We start from the raw sequence: 13,736 nt of genomic DNA on the forward strand, positions 1-13,736 counted from the left end.
AAAGAAAATATAATAATATTAAATAATATATATATTACAGTTTACATTTTAACATTAATTGTGTTATATGGTCATGGGCCTTATACTTTATACTTTATATTTCTTACTTGTACAGTTTGTACTAGATTGTGGTGAATGGTTTACAACTTTACTCAACATCTTTAGCTTATCATGTGATGATTTCTAAATTTTCAAAATATTAAGAGTTGGTACATAAAAAAATAAAATTGTTGTCACTCATTAAATTTACAGATTACATATGATACAATATGAGTACAAATTGAAGTGAAAACTGAAAAACGAAAGTTGATTGTTGAAATGCATTGCAGATTGCTCAGGTATGGTTATCTTTACTTTAATTTTTACTCTTACTTTTGTAAGTTTTTAACTTAACTTTACTTTAGGGCTTGTTTCTATTGAATTATTGTTTTGCTTGGTTGTTCGATTTCTTGCTAATAGATGAGTAATTATAAGTTGGATATAGTTTTACTTAATGTTATTTTACTTATTAATCAATTAAACTAGTAATTAAGTCATTCTACAAACCTTTTTATGTTTAAATGACAATTCATATATTGTTTTTCTTTTAAAATCAAAAGTTAACAAAACCCGATCTGAGTCACGGATTTGACCCGCCGAATCACGAGTTAATAAAGAACGAGTCGAGTCCCGAGTCACTGGGTTTTAAAATCTTGATGCAAACAATAATAAATGGAAGGAAGCTAAAAGGCAAAAAACAGAAGTCACAAATAATGAAAGTGAGAAAGAGCACACAAATATATCAGAATTTGACTTCAAATGCCTGCATCTTTGCTTGAACAGTTCCAAAACCAGGATTCACATCATCCTGAGAATGAAAGAGCCTCTTTGCAGAAGGGTGAAAAAGAATCAAGAAAACTAGAACAAGAGGCCATTGCCAATACGAGCATTTATGCCTAGCAAAATAATGTATGGAAAAGAGGGTCATTTATTTTTCGAAGATGGTTTCTACAATTAATTAATGTCTCATTTTGCAGCGAGATGCAAAAGTTCCTTTTCATTTGTTATGTGGACAGATAAGAAAGATGGACAAAAGATGACCATGTTATTGCAGCGGATGAGGAAATTATGTTACAACAAAACAACAACAAAATATTTGTTGGAAATTATGTTGCAACAAAATATTTATTAGCAAAGAATATGCACACCTTTTTCTGTAAAATGTATCCTTCCCACTCAAAGTATTTTATTAAGACAAAAGAACTTTGTTGAGGGCATCACCAAGGAAATTAAAGTTTTTATTCACTTAATTGGATATGAACTGGGTCTAGGAAGAAAAGGAAGCTTATAAAACCATTGTTAGATGGTACAACTCATATTTCACTGAAAAGCATGCATAACCTAGAAATCAAGTGGCCAAAGCAACGGATTGGTTCCAAGGATATTAAGCTTAGATTCCAAATGTCACTATATAAATATTACAGCACAAAAAGAAAAAAAAACATAGTTGGATGTAGGGGTGGCAATCGGGTCGGGTTGGTGGGTCAGCATACCCCAACACGAACCCGACCCGTTTATTAAACAGGTCAGCTGTGGCAAACACGAACCCAACCCATTTATTAAACGGGTAACCCGACACGACACTGTTAACCCATTTAATAAACGGGTTGGGTCGGGTAAACGGGTTGGCGGGTTAGCGGGTCTGGTTCGGATTCACTATTGATGCCTGAATGGAACGTACTGAAGAAAAAAAAATGCACATTATTTTAAACGTCGTCCGTAATGTGGAATGAGATTGACGTCGTCCAAAATACACACTACGTCATTAATGTGGAATGAGATTGACGCCGTCCGGATAGCAACCAACAATCTAGATGGGATCCAAACCATCGATCCCCCTTCTTTTAAGAATGAAGGTTGATTTGGCACGTCAATCAAAGTGCTTTCGTATCCTTTCTTAGACCCGCAGTTATTATTCAATCGCACCATTGGGCTTTTAAACCTGCAACATCCCACCACAGGGAGACATGCACTGACAGCTCCTTTTTTATTGCAATCGACGCTACTGCTACTGCTACTCACTGCTTGAGCAAGACAAAGGTAGTAGTAGGTACAGACCATCAGATCTGGAAATCGAACCATCTAGATGCAAAGTTGTCCCAATTTTTAATGGATTGTTTTACAGAAATGCAATACCTAAACGGGTAAACGGGTTGGCGGGCGGGTTGGTGGGTCAGGTTCGGGTAAATGGGTTGACCCGCCAGCCTAACCCACTTATTAAACGGGTCAGCCGGGTTGGCGGGTTGGCATACCCCTAACACGAACCCGACCCGTTTAATAAACGGGTTAGGCGGGTTGACCCGTTTATTAAACAGGTTAGTTTAAGCCAAACCTAAACCCGCCTAAGAGGCGGGTTGGCGGGTCGGGTTGGCGGGTCGTGCCAGGTTTTGCCACCACTAGTTGGATGGGCAATAAGGTGTCTGTACGGGGGTGAGTTATGATATAGTGCTAAGGGCTATGGGAAAGGAAAAGTTGCAACTTGGAAATGCGTGAAAATTGTTGAGAATAGGTGGTTTTTAGGTTAAGTTCTCTTATATTAGAGGTTTTCTGAAATTTTATTCTCATAAGGACTTAGATGTAATTTTTCTTTTTTGCCTCTCTCTATTTAATATAGAGAGAAGCCCTAATTAGGTTTAACGAGTTCTATTGTGCAGCCGTCTCTCTCTCTCTCTCTCTCTCTCTCTCTCTCTCTCTCTCTCTCTCTCTCTACTCACAGGTGGTTGTACATCCCATCTCATTCTACATGGTATCAAAGCCCTCGATCTTAGGAGCGTGATCAACAGGGACTGATTTTCATCAACGAGGAGCAACAACCCTACGACTTCTTAAAATCAGGTTCGGTGGTGGTTGACTGGGGAAGATCTGATCACAGATTTGGGATGTTACCCATATCTGTCGTCAGATCTAAGGAGAAGATCTAAATTTGTTCTCCTCATCTGGATTTCCTGTTGCGACCTAGTGTTGCCGAGACTTGTTTCTGCTATGACGTGATTTTTTTTTTGGGTTCGTGAGTTGTCGAGGGGTATTCCTGATGGTTGGGAGTAACAGAATTTTTTTTTTTGTTGCCGTGATTGTTGAGTTCTTGTCGAGGTGTGTTCCTGCTGTTTGGGAGCAGCAGAAAATTTTTTTTCTGTGTTGTCGTGATTGTTGAGTTCTCGCCTGTGCTGATTGTGTGTGATCAGAATTCTGCCGTGAATGCAACTTTCTTTTCTGTGCTGATTACTTGTGATACTTACTGTATGTCGTGCCTTATATGTTGGAGAACAGCAGGTGTAGTGAATATTTTGTTTTGCGACTGCATTCTATCATTTATCGTGATGTGTTTGGGTGCAGCAATGTTCGTGATTTCTGTGGTATCAACAGCAATTGAACTTTAGTTGTTTTTAGTGGGTTGGTTTATTTCAGAATGTGGTTTTCAGTGACTCCCTGTTGTGTTGAGTTTTTTTTTAAGGAAGCATGGTAGCTTAAGTTACTCTTCTGTCGTGGAAAATAGCAGGAGTGGTTTCCTGCTGAGTTGAAAATTCCCCTTGAACACTTGCTGTTCAAGTGAGGTATTCTGTTTTTTTTTATCTTCAGTATGGCTGAAACTTCGAAATGTGATTCCAAAATAGAACATATTGGGGAGTATAAGGCTTTTGCCAACCCCTTCTCGTATGGCTCTTCCGTAAGGTTGAATGAAACCAACTATGCCAGGTGGTCTAGAACTTTTATGCTGTCGGTATCTGGACATCGTCGAAAACATATTTTGTTGGAAGGCGAACCCATTGCGAAATTGGGAAAATATGTTACTTGGGATGAAGATAATGACATAGTTATGTCATGGATCATGAATAGTGTCGAACCCCATATTGTAGATGGATTGATCTACTATAATACAGCCAAACTAATATGGGACAATCTTCGTGATACATACTCACAAGAAACAAATGTGAGTCGTATCCTGCAAGTTGAACAGGAAATATATAACTTGCAACAGGGAGATCAGACCTTGGCCCAGTACTATGCCTCTGTCAAAGCTGCGTTTGAAAGACTTAATGCCTCTTTGTTGCTCGAAGCAAAAGGATCATCAAGAACAAACCATGGTTGCTCGTTTTCTTACAGGTCTTTCTTCAGATTTTTTTGTTGCAAAAGTTCAAATGTTGACTGGTTCAGATGTTCCCACTCTTGCTGATGCTTACAATCGTCTGAGTAGACTTGCGATCTCTCTCCCACAATCTCAGCCTGTGACTCAGTCATCTGCTCTTGTTGTCCCATCTAGTTATGGGCGTGAAAATATTCAGAATATCAGAGGACGTGGACGTGGTATGGGAGGCAGAAGAAAGCTTCAATGTACATTCTGTGGAAAATCTGGACATTTAGAAGATCGTTGCTGGGATAAGCATGGTCGGCCAATCTCTTCTTCATCAAAGTCATATACCCCTAAAGCAAATGTTACTACTATTGAGGCAACAAATGCACAAGAGAATATCACTGCAAATGAAAGTAGTATCACCCTTAGTCGTGCGGAATATGATGAGTTGATTGCTCTTCGACCTTTGAGTTCTACCACTCCTGTAGCTGGGGTTGCCTATTCAACCGGAAATCATCTCCATCCGAATGATAGTAAGTGGGTTATTGACTCTGGTGCATCCAGACATTTGTGTGGAAATTCACATGTTTTTTCAGATCTAAAGGTCATTAAGGCTCAACTTGGAGTCTCATTAGCCGATGGGAGCTCCTCCCCGGTTGTTGATCAAGGAAATATTTCTATATCTTCCTCATTACAGTTGAAAAATGCTCTTCATGCTCCAAACTTTCCTCAAAGTTTACTTTCTGTTAGTTGTCTTATAAAAGAACAAAACTGTAAAGTAATATTTGATCCAATGGGTTGTCATTTTCAGGATTTGCTGACGGGGAAGAAGATTGGTGGAGGCTATGAAGAAAATGGAATTTACTACCTACATCATCCAATGGGTTTTGTTCATGCTGCAGTGGAACATTCATTTAGTCCTGTTCAGTGGCATCGTCGTCTTGGTCATCCTTCATTGTCAAAGCTTCGGTCGGTCTTTCCTCATATTCTTTCCACCACATTATTTCAGTGTGAAGCATGTCAGTTGGGCAAGCATCATCGAAGTTCGTTCCCTTCGAGTCAGAGTCAATCTAGTAATAAAGTTTTTGAACTTCTTCATGCAGATGTATGGGGTCCTAGTAAGATTCCTACTAGGACTCAGTGTCGTTATTATCTTGTTATTGTTGATGATTTCTCTAAGTTATCATGGGTATTTTTAATAAAAGAACGATCTGAAGTTCCAAGTCTTATCAAATCCCTAATTCTTGAAATAAAAACTCAGTTTGAATCTATTGTCAAGATTGTTCGCACTGATAATGCTCTCGAGTTTAAATCAAAAGGTCTGTTACAATTTTACCAAGATCATGGCATCCAACCCCAAACTTCCTGTGCCTATTCATCTCAACAAAATGGGGTGGCTGAGCGAAAACATCGGCACCTCCTTGATGTTGCCAGGACCATTATGATTCAATCCAATGTTCCTGCGCTATGTCACATGGGTGCGGGTGCGGGCGCGGGTGCGGGCGCGGGTGTGAGTGCGGGTGTGGGTGCGAGGATTCGGCACTTCCAAAAAACCCGGGTGCGGGGGTGCGGAAGGGGAAAAAATGTAATATATATATATAAAGGGGGTCGGGGGTTCCCTTTTTGCTGACAGCTGCTGTCAGCAGCTGCTGTCTGTCAGCAGAATTTTTAAAAAAAAAAAAATCGCAGCTGACAGACAGCTGCTGTCTGCCAGCAGAATTTTTTAAAAAAAAAAAATCGCAGCTGACAGACAGTTGTTGTCTGTCAGCAGAATTTTTTAAAAAAAAAAATCGCAGCCCTAACAGACAGCAGCTGTCTGTCAGCACTGTCTGTAATTTTTTAAAAAAAAAAAATCGCAGCCCATGGACCTAAATGATCCTGGGTGCGGTCAGCGCACCCAGGATCGGGTTGACCGCACCCGGTGCCGCACTCGCGTCGAGTCGCGTCGACGCGGGTGCGGCACCCTGCTAGCCGAATCCCTGTGACATAGTTCCTGCGTTATACTGGGGTGATGATGCGATTACCATTGCTTGCTATCTGATCAACCGCATGCCTTCGTCTTCTGTGGGTGATCAAATTCCATTACATATCCTAAAACCTAATGCCCCACTTTTTTCTTTCTCACCAAAAAATATTTGGATGTGTTTGAAAGTTATTATATGTAACTGTGACCAGACCGGATATTGCTTTAGCAGTAAGCAAAGTTAGCCAGTTCATGGACAAACCAACTGAGGTACACTGGAATGCAGCCATAATGATTCTCAGATATCTAAAATCCTCTCCTGGAAAGGGGTTATTGTTCAGGAAAGGTGGAACTTTGGAGATAGTAGCCTATTCTGATGCTGACTATGCTGGATCTGTAGTAGATAGAAAGTCTACCACAGGATTCTGTGTGTTTTTGGGAGACAACTTGATTTCATGGAGAAGTAAGAAACAAAATGTGGTTTCCAGGTCGAGTGCAGAATCAGAATATCGGGCTATGGCCCAAACAGCTGCTGAATTGATATGGGTTCGCACTGTTCTTCATGATCTCCACGTGAAGGTTTCCTCTCCAATGACCATGATGTGCGATAACAAAGCGGCAACATATATAGCAAACAATCTTGTCTTTCATGAGAGAACAAAGCACATTGAGGTTGATTGCCACTATGTAAGAGATATGATTCAAGCTGGTCATATCACTACAAAATACCTAAAGTCTGAAGACCAAGTTGCAGATATGTTTACAAAGCCTCTTGCTAGGCCAAATTTCTCCAAATGTTGTGACAAGCTGAGCATGATTGATATCTATGCTCCAGCTTGAGGGGAGTGTTGAGAATAGGTGGTTTTTAGGTTAAGTTCTCTTATATTAGAGGTTTTCTGAAATTTTATTCTCATAAGGACTTAGATGTAATTTTTCTTTTTTGCCTCTCTCTATTTAATATAGAGAGAAGCCCTAATCAGGTTTAACGAGTTCTATTGTGCAGCCGTCTCTCTCTCTCTCTCTCTCTACACTCACAGGTGGTTGTACATCCCATCTCATTCTACAAAAATAAAATTGTGCATAAGATCAATCTGACAAAAAGATAACAGGGCTTTTCCTATTTTTAATTTTCCAATCCTTCTCGCTTCTAAATGACAAGTCACCAAATGCTGCCTCCCCAACTGCCTAAGCGACCTATGCAAGCTAGACATCAGAATTCCCAATCAACTTTCTTTCCTTTAGGATTTTCACACATTAAAAACACTAACATAAATCTATACTTCACAAAACCATCCATGCCCTAACTTTCTGCGACAAGAATAACAACCACAACCACCACCATCATCATCTGTTGAGATTGCATTGCAAATTACGAATTGAAATAAGGGAAAACTATGAGCTGCAACTAAAGGCAAGCATACTTTTACGTAATCAGCATGTCCAGGGCAATCTACATGTGCATAATGGCGCTTTGCAGTTTCATATTCAACATGAGCCTGCAGCATCAAAACCTTAGTTTTCAATTCAAGACAAGAAGGGAAGTGTTTTCAGTAATAATCCAAAAAGTTCATAAGCCCAAACTGGATAACAAACAAAAACAGCATGATGGTGGTGATGATATTTAGACCGTTGCAATGGTAATTCCTCTAGCTTTCTCCTCTGGTGCCTTATCAATCTCATCAAATGCAACAGCCTTAGCCTTTCCCTCTTCTGCCAACACCTGAGACAGCGAAGAGCGGATTCTGAAGAGATCAAAGACAACCATATAAAATTTCCTCAAAGATTGTATACTAATAGCCAACTCGAGCCTGTGAAGTAACTGACCATGTAAAAATAGGAGAAGAGTCATACAATTAAGACACCAATGGGAAAAAGGCAAAGATGATCTAACCTTTGTGATTGCAGCTGTGAGAGTAGTTTTCCCATGATCAACATGACCAATGGTCCCAACATTCACATGAGGCTTCCTATACCAATGCCAAATGAATATATATGAGAAACAGAACATAGTAATTTTACTATTTTAGTGATAAGCTAACTACTATCACTCATATAATCAATTATTCTGGAGACAAGATAAAGAAATCCAACCACATACACAATTAATGCCACTAGATGATTATCAACATGGTCTAAAGGGCTCTGTGTAATCATTCCTCATTGAACATGTCACACAGAATAGTTTCTGAGATTCATAACACAAAAATAAAGCAAAGAAAGAGGACGAGACATGATGTTTTTACTTCTATACCAAAGCACACCTATGTGTTTGTTAGAATGCTTCTTCATCAAGAAACAGTGCAGTGGATAAAATTGCATCAAGCTATTACAAATGACTAGCAAATGGACAACATTAATCAAATATTACATAACAATATCTTCAAAAATAAGTGAAGGACAATTCATATTTCCAAAAGCAAACATTTGGATAGATACAAATACAAATCGTTTGACCAATTTATAATGGTCTATGCCAACTGAATATTCTTAAACATTACCAATGAAATTCTATGATATGGCTATACCAAACACAGATTTTAACCATATGCAATACTTTCAGTGCAATTTAACATTCTTTTTTACAAATATAACATTCTAGCCATGAAACATCTGAAGGAAATGGGCCAGATTCACCAGAAAGATAAGAATCCATATCCACAGCCTAGTTTTAGAATAAACACATCAAAGATTATCTCGGTGTCTATGTTCCCCCTGTCCCATACCGAAGGCTTCCCAAATTAACGAACACTATAAGTCTATAAGAGCCAAGCAAACATGGTTCAACTGTACTCCCAATTTCCAATTCGAAAGATAAACCATTACTTTTTAGTAGTCAAAACTGAAAAGCACAAATTGAATGAGTGACCACTAATCCTCCGACACAAATACCATGAAGAAATTTAACAGAGGATACAAAATAGAAGGCAATAACCAGGAAACAAAGCCATCAACAGTCCATAAAAAACCATTGTCATGAATAGTAGGGACATCTGCTGAAAATCGATGCATTCTAGCCAGGAAGCCCACTCTACTATCACCATCACACACCGAACTCCAGAGTTACTTCTAACTCAGGGGACACTGAACAAATTCATGGCATTGACATGTCTGCCGCCAATTGGAACGAAAAAGAAATGATATGCCTGCTCCAATCAACAGCTGCCGCATCTTGCTCAAAATGATCGGTCAAATTGGCAAGAAACCACCAGTTCGTACTTCCTAATTCTTAATCCCGCAGAATGCCGACACAAGGACAGTTTATCGGTCGATATGGGAGACTAATCAGAAGCTAAAAGATTGAAAGAGGATGTAACCACACATTTTTTTTACTACTGATGAGTACTTTACACAGTCATTCACAATAAAATTGATAGGAAAATTCGAGATCATCAAAACGAATGAACACCACAATCATCTCGGAAACAATCTAATGGTCACAAAATCAAAATAAACAAAGAAATCAAACAGAACACTAGCTTACGTGCGCGTAAACGTCGCCATCGACCGGCTCCACCAAGACCCACCAATGGAATCGACGTTCCAACCCCCATTCTGTAAATTGCCTACGAAATTGGGGTTCACGAACTCGCCTCTGCAACAGGAATAAAGTGGAGAAGAGAAACCGATGAGGCGCTTGGTCGAATGGCTTCTAAGCAACGAGGACGCCATGAGAGAGAGAGAGAGAAGCTAGTGGAGGAAGGAAGATGGAAAACCAGAACCTCTACAAATCGGAAGAAAGTAGCTCCATGTAGATCAATGGAGAGAGAGTGGGGAAGGGTTTTAGACGTTTGTAGCAAGTAGCTGGTAGAGGAATAGAGGAAGAGTTTTAGTGGAGATATGAAATGACGAAATTGCCCTAGATTTCTTCCGTTAAGAACACGAATGCCCTCGTAGATGGGCGCTGCTACTACGCTGCCAACGTGTCGGATCTGGGGGTCGTATACCGGGTCAGAGTTTGATCCAAACCATAGTTATATTGGCCATTTTTCAAAAATCTCCAGGTTTATCGTGAAATTTCAAAAACCTATATAATCATGAAAAATGAACTATTTAGCAAATATTCCCTATTTTTAAATTATTATGGTATTTGTATTTTTAAATTATTATGGTATTTGTATTTTTAAATATATTTATGTAATTTTAAAATTATTAATATTTTATATATTTCTTGTATATTTTTATAATTTAAATATACTGACATTTTCTCGTTTTTTTCTGAGAAAAAACAATCTTTTTTTTTAGTTTGTCATGATATTTTTACTTTGTAGATAAAATCCCGGTAATGAGATTTGTGACTGCTCCAAACTAGCTTAGACAAAAACGAGGTAAGAGGTCCCAGTCAAGGTGGTAAGATCTAGAAACAACAAATATCTGAGTCTTGTAAGATCTGATCAGGTGATCCGTCAGAATGCAAAAGGTGGTAAGAGGTCCAAGTCCAGGTCGCTCGGATCTGGACTACTTATTTGAGATCCTAGGATCCGGTTAAGATCCATTTTCCCTTGTTAGGCATGCTTTCTTGTGGGTCAATGGTGAATCATGGAAAAGAACCGTAACATATTGTGGTACATTACCAACGGGGCTCCGTGTGGTTGGTAGGATCTGTCAGTGCATGTATCCTTGTTGTTGGACGTTGCAGATTCAAACCCCAGTGGTACCTTGAATAATAACTGTCTAACCTCAGCTTGCCTTTAAAATAAAAATAAAAATTTTATTATGGTACATTCCTGAGATCTAATCTTCAAAAGCAAAAACTAATTTCTGGATCATGTTTAACAAGTTTCATTTATTTTTATGAGCTGAATTTGACTGCCCATAATGGTTCTGCCTTCCTGGTTAAGGGCAACAATGATTTGTCACCTGTTATGAGTTGTCCACAGTTCAAAACCCACAAGAGAGCGTCCCTTGCCACAAGGTTGAAGCTAAATGTACTCCCTGATCTCAGAGATTTACCAACTGCAGGGCCTGTCAATGTGTGCTGGGTGATGGAAGGGACGTCGCTTAGCCTAGCCAAAAAGAAGTTAAATTTGACTACATAATGTTTTTAATTGTGAGCCCTCGATTTTTCAGTATTGAAAAATGAATCTCAAACCGAATCTCACGGTATATTGGTTGATGATGATCATAGTAAACAAATCATGCTGAACATATCTGAATGAAAGTATCCAACTGTGGTTAGATTCACACAAGCAAGAGCACGAACCACCAGAACCACAACAGATTTTTTGGTTACAAAATATGGTTAACAAAAAGGTTTTTCAGCCATTCACCGGCAGGAAAATGGCTACTCTAGTATTGTCTATGTCAATGGTATCAGCTTAGCAAAAAAAAATATATATTTTACCTGTCTAAACATATTGTAGACTACTACAATTATTCCTGGTTTTAGGGTTTACAGTAGAAATCCCGTTAGACCTTATCCGCTTAAGAAATTAGGAGATTCATTTTGAGGGTGCAATTCACAGTTGGATAGGCAACACCAAGGTTGTTAGAGACTTTGAGGTGAGGCCAAGCGTTACAACCTCCTCAAAGCGAAGCCTAAGTATCAAGGCGCGTTGAAGCGGAAGTATCACAACTACTACCACCACAAGATAAGAAAAACAAACAAAAATAAACAACTAATTGAACATCTTGCCATAAGTAGCCCGTACGAATACACAACTTTAATAACAGAAAATTAGAATTATGCAATACAATTTCGAGAGAATCCAATGTGACTGCCATAAGGGATGGCAGTGGACCGGGCTGGGGGACAAGGTCTCCACCCTCACCCGTCTCAAAATCTGGACACGGGTTTGAATTTTAACCCCATCTTGGTTTCATGTCCTCCATCCCCAATCCAAATGGAGGTGAAGAAGGGTGGGGCCCCATTTTTCCTCGGTCCATTGCCATCCCTAAAGAAAGAGTGGGGATGGATGGGGTGGGGCGGGGCAAGGTCGGGACGAAGATGAGGCAGGGCAGGGGAAAGTGTAAGTCCATCCCCGCCTCCATCACCGCACGGGTTTTGATCTTAACCTTCATCCCCGCTTCCATCTCCGTTTCATGTCCTTCATCCCCGGTCCAAGCAGGGCAAGAAGGGGGTGGGGCCCCGTTTTCCCCTGGTCCACTGCCATCCCTAACTGCCATTGTCTTGAAATCGTTTAATCTCTTGGTAATAGATCCAGTCATATTCAATATCATAAAATGGCCACATTTGGTGCTAAATATACTACAAAACATATTCCTCTTTGTAACCCTCATCTAATGGTGAGGAGACACTGTGAGATTTCATATACTAAACTCTTTAATTGACCCATCTCCTTGTCGTCCCTTGGGTCATATATTCAATATGACACAATCTTATGTCTCGTGGGAGGCATACTCTTAAGGACCTGAATCGCACGCTTCAGAACCACCTACGCTTCTGTGATGCGCCTTGAGGCATGAAGGAGCACCTCAACCCCTGAGGCGTACGCTTCATGCCTCGAGGCATAGGTACTTAACACCACCGGGCTCGAAACACCTGACCAAAAAATGACTCATATTTGGATTGTTTTCAGTCTAGTCTGGCCTGGGTGGAAACTGAAACCTAGCCCAGGCTTGGACTTGCATAATTGCATTGATGGACATGGGTCCAATAAGTTCCAGGCTCCATATGAGACAAACAATAGCACAATCTCAATCAAGCTTCATTGCCTCTCCTAGGGCCACCATTACTGGCTCACCTCCAGCCAGATTAGGTACTGACTCACCAATGCGACGTTGTCATGTTGATCAACAAACGTATCTGTCAGATAAAACATATGCTAATGGAAGAATTACAATGCACTATTAACAATGGCAGAAACAGTTGCATACACATGCATACGGACCTGCTGGCAGAAGCAGCATATACACGTAATGCATTCATACTGCTGCATAGCATGATCAAAGGACACAGGAACAAACTATTTGGTTGCAGCATTCAACCGCAGCAGGCTCTTTCCTCAACACCATATTGTAGCTTGTCATATACGTCAATGCACAAATTGATGCATGTGTAAACATCCGTCTGCAACTAGAGAAACTTGTATCATTCCGTTGATGGCACACCCTCCCTGATCTGCATGTTCCTCAAAAATAAATGACAATTTGAGTGCTAGTTGCGAGTCACAGCATGCATGTGTACATGTCAGATTTGCATTCTTCGCCAGCTTCTGCCATTGAACAGCTGTTTCTCATGCACCTAAGAGTTGTATGCACACAATTTGTAAACCAAGGAGGGCAAAGAAATCTATACAAATATATAGAACTGATTCACCAAGCAGAAGCAGTCCATCCGATCCCATTGATCATTTACCACCACTGTTCCTTAACAAGTTTAGCCCGAACCGTTGAACGAAGCCATCTTTCTTTGGTACCGAAGCATTGGCATCTGCACCCCTACTGGTAGCATCGTTGGTTTATCACCATTGCACAAGACCCCAGCAGATAACTGATCACGCTCTGCTGTTTCACTTGTTGATTCTGAAGATGAGCTTAACTTGGCTGGCATGGGGTCATGAGTCTGATCAGTGGCAGTTGATGGCTCAGTATTCGGGGTTGTGCTCTGGCTTGCTGGTTTGGAAGATGAGCTTGACTCAGACTCGGCAAGGGCCGCACAATGATTGCCATCATCACAAGTTGTTCTCTCAATGAAAGGCTCTTCAG

The 13,736-nt window shown here is 40.1% G+C and overlaps 1 protein-coding gene across 1 annotated transcript in view; it reads right to left on the reverse strand.

Moving 5' to 3' along the window:
• LOC149815424 (elongation factor Tu, mitochondrial-like) overlaps positions 1-9,822 on the reverse strand; it is a 66,675-nt gene extending 56,853 nt beyond the window's left edge. The window contains exons 1-4 of the mRNA XM_089989129.1: positions 9,553-9,822; positions 7,963-8,038; positions 7,699-7,791; positions 7,493-7,567 (exon numbers count right to left, since the gene is read on the reverse strand). Of these exons, the coding sequence (XP_089845255.1) occupies positions 7,493-7,567; positions 7,699-7,791; positions 7,963-8,038; positions 9,553-9,740 (432 nt within the window). The 5' untranslated portion in view covers positions 9,741-9,822. The remainder of the gene's footprint in view (positions 1-7,492; positions 7,568-7,698; positions 7,792-7,962; positions 8,039-9,552) is intronic.
• Between the last annotated feature and the right edge of the window lie 3,914 nt (positions 9,823-13,736).

The sequence above is a fragment of the Nuphar pumila genome, chromosome 15 (assembly GCF_984573655.1).
Source record: "Nuphar pumila chromosome 15, dmNupPumi1.hap1.1, whole genome shotgun sequence".
NCBI classification, from domain to species: domain Eukaryota; kingdom Viridiplantae; phylum Streptophyta; class Magnoliopsida; order Nymphaeales; family Nymphaeaceae; genus Nuphar; species Nuphar pumila.